This window comes from Tarenaya hassleriana, unplaced genomic scaffold (genome assembly GCF_000463585.1).
Source record: "Tarenaya hassleriana unplaced genomic scaffold, ASM46358v1 Cleome130, whole genome shotgun sequence".
NCBI lineage: Eukaryota > Viridiplantae > Streptophyta > Magnoliopsida > Brassicales > Cleomaceae > Tarenaya > Tarenaya hassleriana.
The window spans coordinates 111,028-132,535 of NW_010963496.1; the positions used below are offsets into that span (position 1 = coordinate 111,028).

Below are 21,508 nucleotides of genomic sequence, written 5' to 3' on the forward strand. Positions count from 1 at the left end.
TTTAAATTGAAATATGTTGGTCCTTTTATTAAACTATAAATTATAGCAATGTAAGTGGAAAATTTCATTAGATTTCTCATGTTCCACGATTACTGACGCTTGTTATTAAATCAATCCGTTGTTTTTCGCGGCGTATCTATGAAATTGCGTGACGACCAATTGATCGGGCGAATTGATATAAGTGTGTAATTTAAAAAAAATACATATAAATTAATTCCATTTTTTTGAAAAATTGGTGATATGGTTTTAAGTTTTTTTTTTCTTGAAACGAGATTCTTTAATTTTCATTGACTCATATATTTTATTTTTTATTGTTTAAATGTGAACTCCTAATTTTCGAGTAATGATGATAAAAAAATTTGATGGAAAATTGATTTTGGGCTAAATGAAGATTTTGACGAGGTTGTCGGAGACGTTCTTCATCCGAGGCCGTATTTCGGGATCGCCTTCGGAGCAAGCCAACGCCACGTGGAAGACGGCCATTGCTTGTTTCTTGTTGTTGACTTCCTGGATCAACATCGGATCCACCATTTCCGACAATGGCTTCTCCTCCTCCAACCCTTTCCTCACCCACTTCACCAAATCCTTCACTTCCACCGCCGAAGTACTCGTTGCCGGTGGCGGCGGCGAAGATTCCGGCGACTTCCCCGTCAAAAGCTCCAACAAAACGACCCCGAACGAGTACACGTCCCATTTCTGAGTCGGTCTGTTTCCGGGGATTCGTGCCTCTGGGGCTTTGTATCCGTACGATCTGTCGGCCGAGGACTTGGAAGAGGTTGTGGTGTACGGAAGTGATCCACCGGAGGCGGCGGTGATAGTGAAGAGGCGGTTGAGGCCGAAATCAGAGATGAGAGCGTTGAAGGTGGAGTCGAGGAGGATGTTTGAGGGTTTGATGTCGCCATGGACGAGTTTCCTTGAGCTGCATTCATGGAGGTATGCTATTCCTCTCGCGGCTCCTTTCGCTATCTTCAGACGCGTTGACCATGTCATGCTCGCCGATGGCTGACCATTCCTCCCTGCGAAATTCGGTCTGTGATGTCTGTAATCATGGATCCTATATCTGAATCGTTTCGTGTCAGAAAACTGTTACCTCTGAGAGCGCTTGCGAGGCTGCCATTGTTGATGAAGTCACAGATGAGAAGCTTTTCATCAGGAGCCCAATAATAAGCCCTAAGCTTCACGACATTGGGATGCTTCACTCTCCCAATTGCCTGAACCTCCGTCACGAACTCCTTGTACCTCTCCTCTCCTCCTTCCCCGAGCCGCCGCACGGCCACTGGAACACCATTGCCGACCACCACCTTGTACACTATCCCCATCTCACTCTTCCCAAGCACATACGCTGATGCCCTCAGCAATTCATCCAGCTCACACGCAAACCCTTTGTCCATCGCCACCAATTCTCCTTCTCCTCTCCGATTTGGCGATGACGATGATATCCCGTTGTCGTCTTCCATCTCCGAATCATCTTCCTTGGGGAGCCCGGTGATGCATAGGCAGAGTTTTCCCTTCTCCAAGCCTCCGAGTTTGTCGTTGCCGGTGCAGCTGCAGCCTCCGTCGGCCTCTTTTTTCTTCCAGCACAAGTAAACGATCACCATTCCTATTAGGGCTACGCTACCGGCGTCGGCTGCGGAGATCAAGACGATCGAGCCGGCACCCAGCCCTGTTTTGGCTGCGGACGATTTCTGAGTTCCCGGAGAGCTCTGGTTATCGACGTCCTTGCAGTATTTCTGGAGAGGGAACCCGCATAAATTTGGGTTGTTGAGGAATGCGGTTGGTCCCTGGTTGGAAAACGATCCAGTTTGGGGAATTTCGCCGCTCAAATTGTTGTTCCTGAGATCGAGAGAGACTGTGACCGCTAAATTTCCAAGGGATTTGGGGATTTCGCCGGAGAAATGATTGAATGACAGGTTTAGAGTACCGGAGAGAGATTTGAGCTCATTCAGATCGCTAGGGATTGGGCCGGTGAATTCGTTGGAAGAGAGATCGAGCTGAACGAGGTTTTCCATTTCCGGCCAGATTCCCTCCGGAATCTCGTCGGAGAAGTTGTTACCAGCGAGAATCAGCTGCTGCAGCTGCTTGCAGTTCCTCAGATCCGGCGAGAGAGCTCCAGAGAGAGAATTACCCGCCAAATTGAGATTCTGAAGCCTAGAGAGGCTAAAGGTCGAAGGAGGCAGAGGACCAGAGAGATTGTTGCCATACAGAAACACGGTGTAAAGCGAGGTAGCGTTGAAGAGCTGAGTGGGGATGGAGCCGTAGAGCTCGTTGTCATGGAGGTCGAGACGGCGGAGAAAGGCGAGGGAGCCGAGCTCGGAGGGAATGTAGCCGCGGAGTCCCTTGCCGGAGACGTCGAGTCCGATGACACGGGGGTCACCGGAGCCGGAGACGTTCATACAGGAGACGCCGGACCACCGGCAAGGATAGGCGTCGTTCTCGTTCCAGTCGGAGAAGGCGGAGCTGGCGGGAGGCTGTTCAACGGAGGATTTAAGGGAGAGTAGAGCGATTCCATCTGAGGAGAGAGAGAGTGAGAGACTAGGGTTTTGGAGATGGAGAAGAAGATGGAGGAGGAGAGAGAGAATGATCATCTCTGTGTTTCCTCTGATAGACGAAGGAAAAGGAAGAGAGTAATTTGGAAGGTGATCGTTGAGGGAGGGAGAGAGGGCATTTATATATGTTAGTTAATAGCTTAATTACGTATATTACAATATTAATTACGGTTTTAATTAAACAAAGTCATATAAATCATTTTAATTAGGCGAACCGTATTGTCAACATTAAAATTAGTAACTTATAATTACCGTAATAATAATATGTAATAGCATTAGTTACTGGTTGACGTGGAGATGTAGAAATCCAAGTGGAGTTTTGGGTAATTAGTTCGTTACAGATAATTTAGCATGGGGAATATTAAAAGCAGCGTACGGACAAAACAAGGTTTGACTGTAACTCCTTTGCCACGTGTTTTCTTATTTTTGTCCTAATTATATCAACGTTCACAAAAAGCAACCATCCAATCATTAAAATCCACTAATCTTGATAAATTAGCATATATATATATGTATGTATGTATGTAATTATGTATATGTATATGCACACATATAAAAGTATAATAGGAGAGCTTTGACATATATTAAACAGAAAAATATTTTTTTTTAAAGATCATATACACATATATATATATATATGTAAGTATTGATTAAAAGGACCCATCGAAGAAAAAGCTTTAAAAATGTGCAATGTGCATGTGGTGTGTTATGGAATGGATAACGGACCAACAATTTGCAAGCAGGTATCACCATACACACACCATATGGTACATATCGAAATGAATATTCCAAAAATAGCTGAAAAGCATACGTCGTAAAATCATAGTTTATATGACAAAATGTTGAAACCACCAATGATTCTTGTTATTTATTTTTATTTTTTATTCTTGTATGTTGCACCAAACGGTCCACTATGATGCAATGCAATATTGGAGGGTGCACTCGTTGGTAGAGTTTCTTTCAAGAAATCGTAACTCTTTGCTTTGTACCCAAGTAATCTGAATTTGTACTTTTTAAATCATTATTTTCCGTTGTTATCTTTTTTTTTCAAGATCGAAAATAATATTGGCTAATTAGAAGAGGCATGTTCTATTGGCGGATATTCTTTATTTTTTTGTACGGTTAAGTTATTTTTTAAATTTAAATTTATTTTAAAAGAAACAAAATATTCATACGATTTTAATGTCGGATTTTTCAAAAGTGTTTATTATTTTAAACAAATCTTTTTCTTACACCTTATATTATTTCTATTAGATTCATTTATGTTAGAAAATTTTAAATTAATTAATTGTGAATTAAATTATAATTATGTATTAAAATTGAAATATTTATCCTAACCATTGTTATGGTTCAAATAAAAAAATTCTGACAGTTTAACTGAAACAAAAAGTGTCATTTTATCATGGGGCTGCTGAACTCATCTCTAGTTAGTTATAATGGGCTACTGAGTCCATCTTTAGATTATAATTTGGGCCTTAAGGCCCAATGAGTAGCTTTTGGTAATAATTCTTAATTGTTTATGTATGTTTGTATTGGTATATATAATCCAAATGAAAACTACAAAACAGATTTGACACCTCAAATGGATGACACAAAATATTTACATGACCTGAAAATAAATTTGGTGTGAATAGAGAGATATGTGCACACACCTAATCAAATATGATTTATATATATATATATATATGTAAACTATTCGGAATATATTAACATTCTTATGTTGGAACCTTTTTTTAAAAACAAAAATAATGAATTTTATAAAATATTCTTGTTAGGTATTATACATATATTTCGAATAAAATGAACACAAAACCTAACAATTATTATTATTTTAAATCCAATGATATGATATAGTGCCTTTTTTTTTTACAAAAAAAAGAAGAAGACAATTTTATACCTAAAAATTGGTCAAATTGCCACATTAATCAAGCCTTGATTATGAAAGGGAATCACCACTTATTTAATTTGGGTATGGTTATTGAAAATATTTATACATTGAAAAAGTTACTTTATTAAAGTACTTATGTCATTTTGATTATGATTTGATTAGATGTATCATTTGAATTGTTGGGATTAAATAAAATAATTGAAAAAAAGGGATGTGAAGAGAAGAAGAGCCACTTATCTGCAAACATCACAGACATCAAGTGACCCTCTTTTATCTGACCCAAAACAATACCATAATCTTTTATTTCCATTAAAAGTAAAAAATATTTATTTTATAATTAAGAAGGGTTGTGTCTGATATTTTATATTATACATTTAAATTTATTCTATTGGTAATATAATTAAAACAATATTGATTTATTTAGGAAGAGTTATGTCTGGTATCTTAAGATGAATTTTGGATAATTTAATCTGGCCCTTAAAAAATTATTTATTGTTAAAGAAAAAAAATTTATTTGGTTTCAGAATTAAATTGGAAAATACAAAAGTGCTTGAGGGGTAAATGCTTTTGCCGGTTACTAAATTCCATGTGAGGGTAATAAATGGACCCGGAAACACGTGAAATTCACGTGGCTTTTCACTGTTACTCTTTTACCCTTCATGTCGGCTCACGGTTTTTCGATCCGGTGGTCAAACTTAAAAAAAAACATAAAAACCATTTTAATTTTAAATCTGAAGGTGAATAATGAATATGATAGAGTTTCGGTTACACTGAAATAAATAAATTTATTAGCCATGCATTAAATTGACAAAAAAGATCTTATAAGAAAAATAGTTTACACTGGGTTCAAGTTAATTTTTTAAAATTGTTAATAACATAAAAAAGACGTCTTATGACTCGGTATTTAACTTGATATATATATATATATATGTATGTATATATATGAGCATATTATGAAGTATCTTATATACACACCCCTGCGAATTATCTAGGGTTTCGAAGCTTTAATTAGAGAAGACCAAATTCAATATTAATTTTCTTAGACGCATATACATAAATGGAGATTAAATATGTGCGGTAAAAAAAATATGATAAATAGAAAATAAAAAGACAAACCTGTGAAGCTAATAATATCGTCGATGTCAAAGTCAAAGCAAAAAAAATAAAGGTGGTCCGTCCGAAGAGACAATGCATTTGCATGGTTGAAAACGAAACTGTGGAGCCCACCCTTAGTACTTTTTGTGCAATTTGGACCCCAAAATATTAATTTATCAATTAAGCCCACATTGATTTCGACGTCTGAGAGAGATTGTGAAAGTTTCGCTATTTTGTCTCTTCCTACTTCACATAATTTACATATATCGAAATTAAATTTCTTTTTTCTGAACATAAAATTTCGGATATTTTCGTTTCTGTATTATATTTTTAATTGTTTATGTTTTAAAATATATCACTTGATTAGAAATCATAATATCATCCCCAAAGTAAATATATCAAACTTTTATATTGTTGCATAATTATTTTTTCAATGTTTACACCGTAATTGTATCCTATTAAATTATTAATGGATATTTATAATGGTAATAAATCGAATTAGTACCCTATAAGAGATATTAAAATAAAAGGATGTTGGAAAAATTTTACTATTCTATGCAATAAATATATTGGAAATTAAAATAAAAGGTCTCATTTGTTAATTAATGTCCCAAATATTGCTCAATTAAGAAACTTAAATAATAAAATTATTAAATTTGAGAGTAAAAATGGCCAACTTGTTCCAACTCCGTCAAATGGCGTGGCGACCGAGCTTTGACTAACTTCAGCATATGAAGTTACCTTTATGCCCTTAATCGGGCATGGGACTTTCGGCCCCCAACTTCGCCATTAATGAACTGAACCAATCATTTGTCTCTCATTTGGCTCTATTTATTAAGAATTGCAGTTATTATTGAATTGATTTAGTTATAAAATATGAAATGCTTATATATTTTATCATTAACTAATAATTGATATATTAGAAATTTATATGAGTGGCAATATTCGAGTTTATATCAGTGTAATCGTTAATAGTTAAAGGAAATAATATTTAAAATTTTAATTATTTTTGTGTATAAATAATACATAAAAAAAAAAGAACAGGTGAAAAAAAGAGGATAAGTGGGGATCCAAAAATTAATGGCCATTTATATTTTCCTTTTTCGATAAATAAAAAGTGTGTGTATGTTGGCTTTAAAAAAATAAAAGGTGTATTTTTAAACGAAAACGAAATATGAAGAAATAAGGTGAAAAAGGAAACAACAACAACAACAACAATAAATTAATATTGTTATTTATGGAAAACCGCATATAAATATATAAATTTGTATAAAAGTTTCAAATTAGTACATAAATTTTATTTTTATGTATATATATATATATATGATGGTTATGACACCTTTAGAAATGGTGTGTGTACGAACACAATTATTGGGATTAGGTGTATCTATTTGACGTACATATTTATATTTCTACATAACACAAATCTCCTCTATATGGTGACGGAGATATAAGATAAATAAAAACATATATATGAGAGAATATTTACCATATCTTTTGGAAGGTTATTTTCGGACAGTGGAATTGTGTTTTTGGTTCTTATAATTGGACGAAGAAGAATATTACGTGATTTCAACCGAGATTATAAACGATCATGATTCGGGTACGCATTTTATTTGCCCAATTTTCTTACAACATATATACAAAATAACAAACAAATTTGTATATGAATCCAATTGCCAACTCAGTTAATATCCGTTCATCAAATTTTTTTAAAAACAAAATTAACGACGTCTAATGTAGTAGGGAATTATATGATTTTTTTTTTTCGAAATTACAGAATTTTTTGTATGAATAAATAGAACTTTGTGTTAAGAAAATTTTAAACTTTTGTGTATTAATTTGACAACTTTGTATATTTTATGTGCAATTTGTCCACCACCACCACCATCATCATCATCATCATCATCATCATCATCATCATCATCATCATCATCATGATGTCTGCTAATCTAAGAAAAAAATATGGCAAAGATTCGACAAAAGTGGACATTCAGAGTGCCGCACAAAGAGGTCATTCGTGCAAATCGCACATAAATATATAAAACTGTACATACACACATATATGGGGGGAAATTAAATAAATTTCGAATTCTATCGAAAAGGGAGAATTAAGTTCTATTTAAATAAATAGATAATATAGAGACAAATGTAAAAAGAGAGAAAAACTAAACCGATCAGATTAATTAAGGTTATTTTGATTTGATTTTTCGTATATGCTAGTTAGTATAATTATTGTGTAATATTTTCATAGTTCAGTATATGTTTCCGGCAGAAGTTATAATTAATCGACCCAAAAAAGATAATAACTATAATTAGACGATAATAATTATTTATCTTAGAGCACTTGATATGGTTTAAAAAAATTAACTGTTACAAAGTCTCGTGGGATATTGCATTATCTTAAATCTAAAATTTAAAAGTTAGTCCGACCAAAATATTTGAATATTTTATTATAAGACAAATTAAAGCAGTAATAACTAGGGTAATGATCATTGTTTTTCTTACATGCCGTATATATACGTATATATACGTGTACTCTTACTATATAAAATACATTACACGCCTACATGTGACTTAAATACATTATATCATACATTTAACGAAAAAAAAAATATAAAAGAATGGCGCAGATGCATATGGAAAGAAATTGGGGGAAGGATAAAGGTTGATGCGCCACTTACAAAAGTGGAACAGGAATATTATTCTTCTATAAATACTGTTATTATAATAAAATTATTATTTTGGGTAAAGTATATTATTATCATCATCATCATCATCATTATTATTGTTATATATTATGTGTCTTGATATTTTTATTTTTTAATTATGCCCTCTCTATTTTGATGGACACAGAATGAAATCATTCACTGTATTTGTGTAAATTTATTAGCCATGCATTAAATTGACAAAAAAGATCTTATAAGAAAATAGTCTACACTGGGTTCAAAGTTAATTTTTTAAAATTGTTAATAACATAAAAAAGACGTCTTATGACTCGGTATTTAACTTGATATATATATATATATATATGTATGTATATATATGAGCATATTATGAAGTATCTTATATATACACACCTGCGAATTATCTAGGGTTTCGAAGCTTTAATTAGAGAAGACCAAATTCAATATTAATTTTCTTAGACGCATATAATAAATGGAGATTAAATATGTGCGGTAAAAAAAAAATGATAAATAGAAAATAAAAAGACAAACCTGTGAAGCTAATAATATCGTCGATGTCAAAGTCAAAGCAAAAAAAAAAAGGTGGTCCGTCCGAAGAGACAATGCACTTGCATGGTTGAAAACGAAACTGTGGAGCCCACCTTTAGTACTTTTTGTGCAATTTGGACCCCAAAATATTAATTTATCAATTAAGCCCACATTGATTTCGACGTCTGAGAGAGATTGTGAAAGTTTCGCTATTTTGTCTCTTCCTACTTCACATAATTTACATATATCGAAATTAAATTTCTTTTTTCTGAACATAAAATTTCGGATATTTTCGTTTCTGTATTATATTTTTAATTGTTTATGTTTTAAAATATATCACTTGATTAGAAATCATAATATCATCCCCAAAGTAAATATATCAAACTTTTATATTGTTGCATAATTATTTTTTCAATGTTTACACCGTAATTGTATCCTATTAAATTATTAATGGATATTTATAATGGTAATAAATCGAATTAGTACCCTATAAGAGATATTAAAATAAAAGGATGTTGGAAAAATTTTACTATTCTATGCAATAAATATATTGGAAATTAAAATAAAAGGTCTCATTTGTTAATTAATGTCCCAAATATTGCTCAATTAAGAAACTTAAATAATAAAATTATTAAATTTGAGAGTAAAAATGGCCAACTTGTTCCAACTCCGTCAAATGGCGTGGCGACCGAGCTTTGACTAACTTCAGCATATGAAGTTACCTTTATGCCCTTAATCGGGCATGGGACTTTCGGCCCCAACTTCGCCATTAATGAACTGAACCAATCATTTGTCTCTCATTTGGCTCTATTTATTAAGAATTGCAGTTATTATTGAATTGATTTAGTTATATATATCATCATTAACTAATAATTGATATATTAGAAATTTATATGAGTGGCAGTATTCGAGTTTATATCAGTGTAATCGTTAATAGTTAAAGGAAATAATATTTAAAATTTTAATTATTTTTGTGTATAAATAATACATAAAAAAAAAGAACAGGTGAAAAAAAGAGGATAAGTGGGGATCCAAGAATTAATGGCCATTTATATTTTCCTTTTTCGATAAATAAAAAGTGTGTGTATGTTGGCTTTAAAAAAATAAAAGGTGTATTTTTAAACGAAAACGAAATATGAAGAAATAAGGTGAAAAAGGAAACAACAACAACAACAATAAATTAATATTGTTATTTATGGAAAACCGCATATAAATATATAAATTTGTATAAAAGTTTCAAATTAGTACATAAATTTTATTTTTATGTATATATATATATATATGATGGTTATGACACCTTTAGAAATGGTGTGTGTACGAACACAATTATTGGGATTAGGTGTATCTATTTGACGTACATATTTATATTTCTACATAACACAAATCTCCTCTATATGGTGACGGAGATATAAGATAAATAAAAACATATATATGAGAGAATATTTACCATATCTTTTGGAAGGTTATTTTCGGACAGTGGAATTGTGTTTTTGGTTCTTATAATTGGACGAAGAAGAATATTACGTGATTTCAACCGAGATTATAAACGATCATGATTCGGGTACGCATTTTATTTGCCCAATTTTCTTACATGTATATGAATCCAATTGCCAACTCAGTTAATATCCGTTCATCAAATTTTTTTAAAAACAAAATTAACGACGTCTAATGTAGTAGGGAATTATATGATTTTTTTTTTTCGAAATTACAGAATTTTTTGTATGAATAAATAGAACTTTGTGTTAAGAAAATTTTAAACTTTTGTGTATTAATTTGACAACTTTGTATATTTTATGTGCAATTTGTCCACCACCACCACCATCATCATCATCATCATCATCATCATCATCATCATCATCATCATCATCATCATCATCATCATCATCATCATCATCATCATCATCATCATCATGATGTCTGCTAATCTAAGAAAAAAATATGGCAAAGATTCGACAAAAGTGGACATTCAGAGTGCCGCACAAAGAGGTCATTCGTGCAAATCGCACATAAATATATAAAACTGTACATACACACATATATGGGGGGAAATTAAATAAATTTCGAATTCTATCGAAAAGGGAGAATTAAGTTCTATTTAAATAAATAGATAATATAGAGACAAACGTAAAAAGAGAGAAAAACTAAACCGATCAGATTAATTAAGGTTATTTTGATTTGATTTTTCGTATATGCTAGTTAGTATAATTATTGTGTAATATTTTCATAGTTCAGTATATGTTTCCGGCAGTAATTATAATTAATCGACCCAAAAAAGATAATAACTATAATTAGACGATAATAATTATATATCTTAGAGCACTTAATATGGTTAAAAAAATTAACTGTTACAAAGTCTCGTGGGATATCATTATCTTAAATCTAAAATTTAAGAGTTAGTCCGACCAAAATATTTGAATATTTTATTATAAGACAAAAGCAGTAATAACTAGGGTAATGATCATTGTTTTTCTTACATGCCGTATATATACGTATATATACGTGTACTCTTACTACATAAAATACATTACACGCCTACATGTGACTTAAATACATTATATCATACATTTAACGAAAAAAAAAAATATAAAAGAATGGCGCAGATGCATATGGAAAGAAATTGGGGGAAGGATAAAGGTTGATGCGCCACTTACAAAAGTGGAACAGGAATATTATTCTTCTATAAATACTGTTATTATAATAAAATTATTATTTTGGGTAAAGTATATTATTATCATCATCATCATCATCATTATTATTGTTATATATTATGTGTCTTGATATTTTTATTTTTTAATTATGCCATCTCTATTTTGATGGACACAAAATGAAATCATTCACTGTATTTGTGTAAATGGGTTGTGAAATATAATAAATTTTTAATTAGATCTGTTTAATGTTAAACCAGTTTTGTTATGAGATACATCAATGGCAGTCTATTATAGAAGTCCAAATCAATAACATAATTTAATGGATGTCGACTCGGACAATATATTTCACCAACATATGCAATCTAGCACGATTATATATATATATATATCTACATGTTTTGTAAATCTGAATATTTTTTACTTAAATAAAATATTTTTATATATAACAATTTGATCTATAATTTGGACTAACATTTCAGATTGATAAACAATTTGATCTATCTATCTATATTATCTAACAATTTTGATTTATATTTTTTTCTATAACAATCTCACTCTGAATTATCTACATTATTTAAAACATTAATTTCCATTGATAAACAATTAACTACACTATTTTTTTTTTGATAATCTGAAAGTTCACCGAAACTTTGACCCGACTACATCTCCCAGAGGACCGAAGAAATTCAGGTGAATGTCCATCTACACGTTTGGTTTGAACTCATCATTCATATATTTTGCTTATTTGTTACCTTATGTAATGGTGTGTTACTAGTGTTTTTTTTTTCAAAGTTATTACACGAAATTGCTTTGCTTGAGACTTGTTGTAGTTTTGAAACACACGTGCGTATGATACGGGCACATGCAGGGGTCAATGGGGTAACGTAGTGCGGTGGAGTATAAGCTAAGCTTTTATTTCTTTTAATTTTTTTTTCAGAACTTTTATTTATTTAATTTAAATGGAAATATTTCTTTTTTTTTCGTGAAGAGACGTTGAGCTCACGCATCGCATAACACGAGTGGAATTTAAAATATCATTTTATCATCAAGGTAAAAAAAACCTATCCTAAGACCTCAATATATATATTAAAAAAAATGGTATGCATTATAATTTTATAATTCACGTGGGCCAACAAAAACTAAATATCCCCCAAACGAACAAAAAAAATCGTACTTCATGAGCGGAGCGTTATTATCATATAGAGATATAACTTACAATTAAAAACACATAAAACAATGGAAATTAACCATAGAAAGCTATAAAAAAAATATAGAATTTTTTATGGTATAGAAATAGCAATAGAAAATGATATAAAAATATGATGGACAGTTTTTTTAAAAAATTATTCGTAACTGTTTTTAAAAAAATTTTCTTTCTAAAAGTAAAAAATAGACACATAAAAAATGATAATTTTTATGAAGAAATATAGTAATTCGTATTATTTGTTTCACCATTTTAGCGGATTGTACGGCTGATATGGGGATTTTATCCATTTATGATTTTTAGTTATTTGAAAGTCTTTATACCACTTTTTTTCCCCTAATTGATTAGAGATCTTGCGCATATTTATAGAAATTAATTAAATTATTTAAAAATAGCAGTTAGAAAATTCATAAATTATATCTAACATGCAAAAAAAATATATATATAAGAATATGGTACACTGAATAAACAAAAAAAAATGAAAAAATCAGATTCAACCCGAGTAGTTACAAAACATGATCCCTCTTTCAAAATAATTGTTATTTTAGATTATTTCATATTTTTTAATAAAATATAGAAAAAGTCAAGTTAAAACGGAGGGAGTAATAAATTGTAATGCTGAAATTTAGAAAACAATGTCAGTAAACCGAAATTCGAGGGAAACACGTGACATTTGGTTTTTTATTAATTCCAATGCTTCAGTCATCTAGTGGTAATGGCTAATTAAAATAGGTGTTTGAGCGTGTCATTATTATTATTATTACTTTTATTATTATTAATTATTATTATTTACATTTGCTATATCATTGATTTATATCCTATTTGGTTTTAATCAATTTATTTGGTAGTTGTTTTGTTGGTCACATTTTTATTCATCTTATTTGTGTATTTAAGAACATTTAGGTTTTTGTTTTCAATACACAAAATAAATTGATCTCATTATCAGAAACGTCAAACGTAAAAATGTTTATGACAGAGATTTTTTTAATTTCTATCGTTGTGGATAATACAGTGATTTGTTTTTTTTTTTCGCAATAAAGATTCGGTGACATACCCAACAGCTTGTGGGCGAGTGATCAGCAGTTGGGTGCAAATCATTCAGAGGTTGACGGTTCGATTCCTGGTTGGGGAGAGGTTTTCACATAGGTTGCCCCGTTTCTCTGGGAGATGTAGTTCAGCCAAAGGTCCGGTGAACTTCCGTATTATAAAAAAAAAAGATTCGGTGATATTCGTGGACGTGTATCGTGCATATTTTTTTTCCAGATTCCTCGTTTTTTATTTGAATTTTTTTTATATATAGAATTTCGATGAATTTGTATTATAATTGGATTTTTAAAATTGGATTGAACAATATTATGGATTATTTTAATTTTAATTTTTTTTATCTCCCAAGTTGAAGGTGATAAAACATTTCACGCATTAAATAATATTTGTTGGAATGGGTAAACAATTATGTGGGAACACAAGAGATAAAACACAATATTTTAAAATCTCACGGGTAAGATGGCATCTACAGAAATTCTAATGGTACAATATTAGATTCGACGTTCTTATATAAAATAATAGAATGGCAGACACTTAGGACAAGTAATAAGACATTTAATCAGAATCTAAATATATTATGAAAGTACCAATAAATTTAACATTCAAAAACCGGTGGCACACACACACACACACATATTTATTCAAATAAAATAAAAATTAATGGAGCCACTAAGATAAAGTAATATATCATATATAAGTGATATTAATTTTTCAATGACTTGTTATGTCCATATATGGAATTCGTAACTGTTGGTCAGATACTTACATCATTCAATTAGTAGAAAATTAGGCGATTTTCCATTGTTTAGAAAGCTATAAAGTTTACTTATGGACATATGAAGTTCGTGAAAACTATTAAATTGATAATAAAGAGTTAATTTATATAAAAAAATTATGGAGATACAGTTTCACATAAAATAATATATCGTAATAATTATAATTAATTATATATACGATAGATATCCATACACAAATAATAAATATATTCTCAAATCTCAATTCTAATTTTCTAATTTTTATTTTTTATATTTATTTCATTATTTTCTAATCTTTATTCCTAATTATATATTTTTTAATTTTTTGTTCCCGTTTTACTTCAGAAAATAAGTATGCACCCTACACTTTATTTACTTTATTGATGGAATACTTTATTTCTTTTGAGATAACAAAGATCTCCACTATCAACAATAATTATTGGTTTAGTTGATCCAAATAAAATATTATTTTTTTAAAAAACTAATTTTTTACTCTACCAAACTTTTTTCTGTTGTTTATGGGATGTTTTCATCCAAAAACATATTTAAAAAACAAAATATATTAAACTGTTATTTCGAAAAACATAATATTTTGTTTTCTTAATATTTTTGGATATATACACATTTTTATGAATTTTATATATTAACAAATCTATTAATAGTGTTAGATAATAAAAATTTCATTAGTATTATTTGTACATCTCAATATAATTAAATAATATCTAATATTTTAATTGAATTATTCATATTTAACATTACCTTTTTATATTTATATGAATATGTAATGAATTTATAGTACATTCATAAAAATGATATATTAAAAAGGAACAAATAAATATTTCGAGAAAACGTCACAATGGTTTTTTTTTTTTAATTGGAAAGATGTCATACGATGATTTGCTTTGACATTTCTTTTTTTAGTGTGAGGAAAATCCAGACAAAAGCGATGTCTACAAATATTCTTAAAAAGAATAAAAATAAATATATTTTTTTTTAACATTTATACTGTCTTTGGCACAACGGTATTTTATTAAATTAAAGAATCAGTTTGATGTTTTAATATTGGATATTAGTTTTTAAATAATTGCAATTAAAAAATTATGATTTTTTAACATTATTTTTAGATCACAGTAACAACTGACAAGATAACCATTAATAAAAAAATCTTACATTTACTTAATCAACGGTACGGTCAGCTAAAAATATTATTTCAGTTTTGTGGTAATGTCGTTCTCATTAATTTAAACTTACACTCGTGTTAAGTACCATTTACATCTCTCTCCCTCTCCCTCTCTCTCTCCCTCTCTCTCTGTGTACGTTTCGACAGAGAAATTCTCGCTGTATTGATGCAGCATGGATGCCGAATCACAGATTGCAGGATAAACCCTAATCCCTGACTCCTCTGTTTCATCAGTCCTTCTGATTTTCTCTTCTTTTGTCGAATCCTCCGTGGCCGATTCCGATTTCTCCGGTATGTGTCATCTTCTGTCTCTTCTGTTCTTCCGTCCGAAATCTTCGGTCCTTTTTTGTGGGTTTCACACGTGTTTCAGAACGCGGCCTTTTTTTTGAATGAATGGGTTTTCTGCCAATTTCGTGTTCTTTTCGCGTTTCTATTAATCGTTGGATTTCGCGGGTTTTGCGGAACTAACAGTTTCTCATCCCCTTTTTCTGGGATGTCTTCCGTTAATGCGATTTTTCTGATCTTTATCTGTTTCTGTAATGAAATAATCGATGGTTTGATCCTTCAGTGTCCGCCTTTCCGTTATTTTTTTTTCTGGGTTAAGATCCATTCTCAGGCAAAGTAATTTCCATAATCAAGCTTTTGCGTTTATTTGATTACAGCTTTTCAGAATCGAAACTGGTTTTGGTGTTTTCCTTGAGAATGTTTCATGGCGTCGTTTGTTTCCTGCGAATTCTGGGACAAAGGCAAAAAAAAAAAAAAAGAACCTTTTGGTTCGGAAACTCATGATACGTGTTTTGTCCGTATTGATTTCTTTCTGTTCTGTTCCTTGTTTTTGCTCCCAGGTTTTGGATCGGTGAGGTTGGATCATGGATGTAAGCGAGCTTGAGGAGAGCTTGTTCGCGGCTAGCGATGCCAAGGTAACAACAAGAGCCTTGGAGCGAAATCTTGCATTTCAATTACATCAATCTCAAAGCAAAAAGCCTCCTGCTTTGATCCTTGGAATCGAATTTGAGAAAAGGGTCTTAAATCCAAATCCGTTTGTTCCTCTTTCTTCTAATGTTTTCGAAATGTGATTCTTCTGAATCCGGTTTCATAATTGATTAAAAAGGGCCATCGATGATCTCTGGAGGATTCTGCATTTGTTATGTGATGTTAATAAATATTGATGTCTTGTCTTGTTTCCTCTTGCTATGCCATTGCTCAAATGCAGTTACATAGAGACATGTGCAAGGAGCTATCCGCAGTTTACTGCAAGGTTCTGTCTGTATTTCCCTCGTTGGAAGCAGCAAGGCCTCGGAGTAAATCAGGGATCCAAGCCTTATGCTCGTTGCATATTGCACTCGACAAGGCAAAGAATATCCTTCAACATTGTTCTGAATGTAGCAAACTTTACTTGGTGAGTTTTCTCTTCCATTTTATTTTATTTTTTCCCACATTCGAAATGTATTTCCGACCTGTTGTTCATTCATTGTTCTTTATAAGCAGGCCATAACCGGGGACGCTGTTCTGTTAAAATTCGACAAGGCAAAGGCTGCACTTATCGACGGTCTTAAACGTGTGGAGGATATTGTTCCAAGTTCAATCGGGTCTCAGGTGATTTCTTCTATATTGGTTATTTTCACATTGTTTTCTTTTCGAAGAGCAGGAGAATCTCTAAGTCTGAGGCTTACCATCTCTCGTGTTGATTTCTAGTTGACAAAAGCTGATTCTTGTTCTTCGATCTCTTCTCTTCAGATTTTGGAAATTGTTGGTGAACTAGAAGGCACCAAGTTCAAGCTTGACCCGTCGGAGAAGGAAGTTGGTGATCAGATAATCACTCTGCTTCAACAAGGAAAGAAATTCGACAACTGCAACGACAATACCGAGCTCGAAATCTTTCACCAAGCAGCTACTAGACTTGCCATAACTTCTTCTAGAGCTGCTCTGGCAGAGCGAAGGGCGCTGAAGAAACTGATTGACAGGGCACGAGTGGAAGAAGACAAGCGGAAGGAGTCTATCGTGGCTTACCTTTTGCATCTTATGAGGAAATACTCCAAGCTAGTCAGAAGCGAGGTTTTGGATGATAATGACTCTCAAGGCTCTTCACCATGTTCTCCCACTGTCCAAGGTTGTAATGACGATGTTGGAGGTGGGAGCGTTCAAGGGTTTGGACGCCAGCTATCCAAGTTTGGTTCTTTCAACTTCAAGTCCATTAACAGTAGGAAATCAGCGCAGATGCCCATTCCACCGGAGGAACTGAGATGCCCGATATCGTTGCAGCTTATGTGTGATCCCGTAATTATTGCTTCCGGGCAGACTTATGAACGGGTTTGCATCGAGAAATGGTTCAATGATGGGCATAACACTTGTCCAAAGACTCAGCAGCAGCTCCCTCATCGGTCCCTTACTCCCAATTACTGTGTTAAGGGTCTTGTCGGGAGCTGGTGCGAGCAGAATGGAGTCCCTATCCCAACCGGGCCACCAGAATCTCTTGACCTCAACTACTGGAGGCTCGTTCTTTCAGATTCCGAATCCACAAACTCAAAGTCAGTCGAAAGTGTGGGATCTTGCAAATCGAAGAGCGTAAAAGTGGTTCCACTGGAGGAGAGTGGTGCTATTGTAGCTGAACAAGGAAACAACGAAGAGAAACTTGTGACTGATGATGAGGATTCTGATCTGAATGTACTTGAGAGGTATCAGGATTTATTGGCAGTCTTGAACGCAGAGGAAGAAGGTTTGGACAAAAAGTGCAAAGCTGTAGAAAGAATAAGGCTATTATTGAAAGATGACGAAGAGGCGAGGATCTTCATGGGTGCCAATGGATTTCTCGAAGCCTTATTGCGGTTTCTGGAATCAGCTGTTCATGAAAATGATGCAGTGGCAGAGGAAACCGGAGCTATGGCTCTGTTTAATTTGGCTGTAAACAATAACAGGTTTGCTTCTCATTTCTAGAAATGCCCCTTTGCATGATCTTTCTCCGGAAGAAGGATCTCGGTTATATGATTTTCTTATTTGATGCATTGCAGGAACAAAGAGTTGATACTGAATTCAGGGGTAATTCCACTTCTGGAGAAAATGATATCGAGTTCCCACTCTCACGGGCCTGCCACCGCCCTTTACTTGAACCTTTCGTGTCTAGAAGATGCCAAACCCGTCATAGGTTCGAGTCAAGCTGTCTCTTTTCTAGTCAATCTTCTTCATAGCGAAAGCGGGAGGCAATGCAAGCTCGATGCCCTTCACACCCTTTACAACCTTTCCACGTACTCTCCCAATATCCCGGCCCTCCTTTCGTCCGGAGTTATCAAGAGCCTCCAAGCTCTTGCCTTGACGGGTGAAAACTTGTGGGTAGAGAAGTCGTTAGCTGTGTTTCTGAATCTAGCTTCGAGCCAGGAGGGCAGAGAGGAGATGATATCGTCTCAGGGAATGATTAGCTGTCTTGCAACGGTGTTAGACACGGGTGACACGATCGAACAAGAACAAGCGGTGGCCTGCCTTCTCACTCTATGCATGGGAAACGAGACGTGCAGTCAGATGGTTCTACAAGAAGGGGTAATTCCATCGTTAGTGTCGATCTCAGTGAACGGGTCTCAACGGGGAAGAGAGAAGGCTCAAAAGCTTCTGATGTTGTTCCGGGAGCAGCGGCAACGGGACCAGCCATCGCCAAAAGGGGACGAGCCACATGAAATTCCCCGGAAATCGAATTCTTCCATCTCCTCCCCTTGTTCAGCTCCCGCCTCTTCCGACTCTTCTCCTGCTTCTGAAAGAAAACCCTTTCTTCTCCTGCTTCTGAAGGAAAACCCTTGTCCAAATCAATCTCGAGGAGGAAGACGATGACAAGGCCGTTCAGTTTCTTCTGGAAGAAAAGCTACTCGCTTCACCAGTGAGGGACGTTCATTCGATGTAAAAAGCTTTTTCCCCCTTTCAGCTCTTACTGACTCCACTGTTTCATAGAGAAGAAGATTATGTACATTCGATTTTTTTTTGCTATTTTCCCTCTCACCGGCTTTTGCTGGCTTTCATGTAGATATCTTACACATGTATTATTAGATTTTACGGTAGCTTACAGTTATAGAGAAACCTCAAGAGTTTTTCTGTTTTTTAAACTCAATGGGCAAAAAAAAAAACATCTTTCAGACACTGTTTCTTCTTTTTCCTCTTCCTGTTCTTGCCCAAGACAAGAAGATCGAAACACTTTTGATTCGGACAGAGCAAGAAACCACAGAAACTAATGGATGAACAGACAGAAAAAGTCAGCTTCAGACATGGTTCAGGATGTGAGTGAGAGCATGAGAGAATCTGCGCTTCTGCAGCTTCGCATCGTGGGATTCAGTATCCATCTCGTCTCGAACAGTTCAAGAATCGGGTCGCTGCCATCATCGTCGCTTGCATCTTCCTTGACGTTCCACTTCTGCAACACTTCCTTGTACGTCGCCCTTGTCTTTTCCGGCTCTGGTTTCTTCTCTTCCTCGTCGAGAAACACCGACCCAGACGAGCTGAAACTCTTATCCACCATAATCTCCTTCTCCTTCTCCTTTGAGCTTCTGTCTCTAAACCTTGTCAGGACACCCACCAAGCAATCGAGGTAATAGATGGCGAGAGCCAATATCCAGTCTAACGCCGAGGCGTGGTTGATCAATCCGGGAGCTTTCTCCATCGCATTGTCCAGTTTTTCGGGAAGGGTCTCTGTGATTACCAGCAAATGTTGGATTTTGAGGGAGATGAATCTCGTGAATGGGAGGTAGGTTTCTAGGGTTTCTTGCAGCGCGAGAATGCGATCGTCTGCGACAGAGAGCATGGCCAGGAGATAACGATGGAAGGGGCTCATGAACGATGAGACGTATAGCGCGGCTCTGAACGTGTTGTTGACGAGTTTAGCCGTCGAGCTCTTAACATTTTGGCTTCTGGTGTAACAGACACGAGCCGTGGCGATAATCGCAGCTCCACAGGTCTCGAGAGGCCGACGTCTGGGGCTTGTTCTTGCGGAAAGCGCAGGTTGATCCTGTGAAATCACCGAAAACCATAAGGAAAACGGAAGAATCCAGAGAGAATTTTAAAGAAATCAGGGGAAGAAACGGCGTCAAAATGACTCACCATCGATGAGAAACTCCTAGCGGAGCCCAAAGTCGGAGGAAAACCCTTGCTTTTTTTTTCCTCGAGAATTTGGGGCGATTGTTTCTGTAAACTTTCCCGGAAAATGGTGAGAAGCTCGAGAAAGGGAGAGAAAATTGTGAGGTGAAACAATTTCTGTTTATAGGAGGTTGTTTCTTGGTGAGGTTTTTTCTACCCACAAAGCGGTAAAATTGGGGAAATCGAAGGGAGCGGTTATTCTCGATTTCATCGGCAAGAATATTCCCACCAACGACGCGGTTAAATTTTAACATTTTTACCTTCTCGGGTTTATTTATTTATTTGTTTTGTTTTGTTTACTCAAACATTCTGGTTTTGTGATATCCATTCTCCACACTTCAATAGAATACCATATTTTTACGGTACTTTTACTATTAAAATTATAAATATATATGTTTTTTAAAATAAAGGATAAAACCCATTAAAAAATTTGAATCTGTAAAATGGTGCAAATTTATTCTTAAAAGGGATAATCGCATAAAAATACCCGAACTTTTACAAAAATCTCAAATAAATACCTGAACTATAAAATTGTCATATAAATACCTGAACTTTTCAAAACTCCCACATAAATATCCAAATTTTAAAATTTTTTCCAAATCAAACAAACGCAACTGCTGACTCAGCAAAAAACTGTTGACTCAGCAAAAAAAACTGCTGACTCAGCAAAAAACTGCTGACTCAGCATTAAAAAATATTATTAAATATCCAAATATTCATCTACATGTATTTAAATTAATATATACATATAAATTCACATATATATACAAATATATATATATATATATATTAAAAATAAAATTATTTATAATTAATAAAACACA

General features: G+C 33.6%; 3 protein-coding genes across 3 annotated transcripts; 1 reads left to right on the plus strand and 2 right to left on the minus strand.

Moving 5' to 3' along the window:
• Positions 1–281: 281 nt before the first annotated feature.
• LOC104807885 (receptor protein kinase-like protein ZAR1) lies at positions 282–2,615 on the minus strand. The gene is made up of 2 exons (XM_010533314.2): positions 1,091–2,615; positions 282–1,016 (listed from the first exon to the last, which is right to left on the minus strand). The coding sequence occupies exons 1-2, from the start codon at positions 2,583–2,585 to the stop codon at positions 382–384; spliced, it is 2,130 nt and encodes a 709-aa protein (XP_010531616.1). The 5' UTR covers positions 2,586–2,615; the 3' UTR covers positions 282–381.
• A 13,042-nt stretch (positions 2,616–15,657) lies between these two features.
• Positions 15,658–19,646, plus strand: LOC104807887 (U-box domain-containing protein 6). The gene is made up of 7 exons (XM_010533315.2): positions 15,658–15,866; positions 16,421–16,495; positions 16,789–16,974; positions 17,064–17,171; positions 17,313–18,490; positions 18,584–19,289; positions 19,322–19,646. Exons 2-7 carry the CDS (start codon positions 16,445–16,447, stop codon positions 19,439–19,441), a joined length of 2,349 nt encoding a protein of 782 aa, XP_010531617.1. The 5' UTR covers positions 15,658–15,866; positions 16,421–16,444; the 3' UTR covers positions 19,442–19,646.
• A 19-nt stretch (positions 19,647–19,665) lies between these two features.
• Positions 19,666–20,824, minus strand: LOC104807888. The gene is made up of 2 exons (XM_010533316.1): positions 20,649–20,824; positions 19,666–20,556 (listed from the first exon to the last, which is right to left on the minus strand). Exons 1-2 carry the CDS (start codon positions 20,649–20,651, stop codon positions 19,825–19,827), a joined length of 735 nt encoding a protein of 244 aa, XP_010531618.1. The 5' UTR covers positions 20,652–20,824; the 3' UTR covers positions 19,666–19,824.
• Positions 20,825–21,508: the final 684 nt, after the last annotated feature.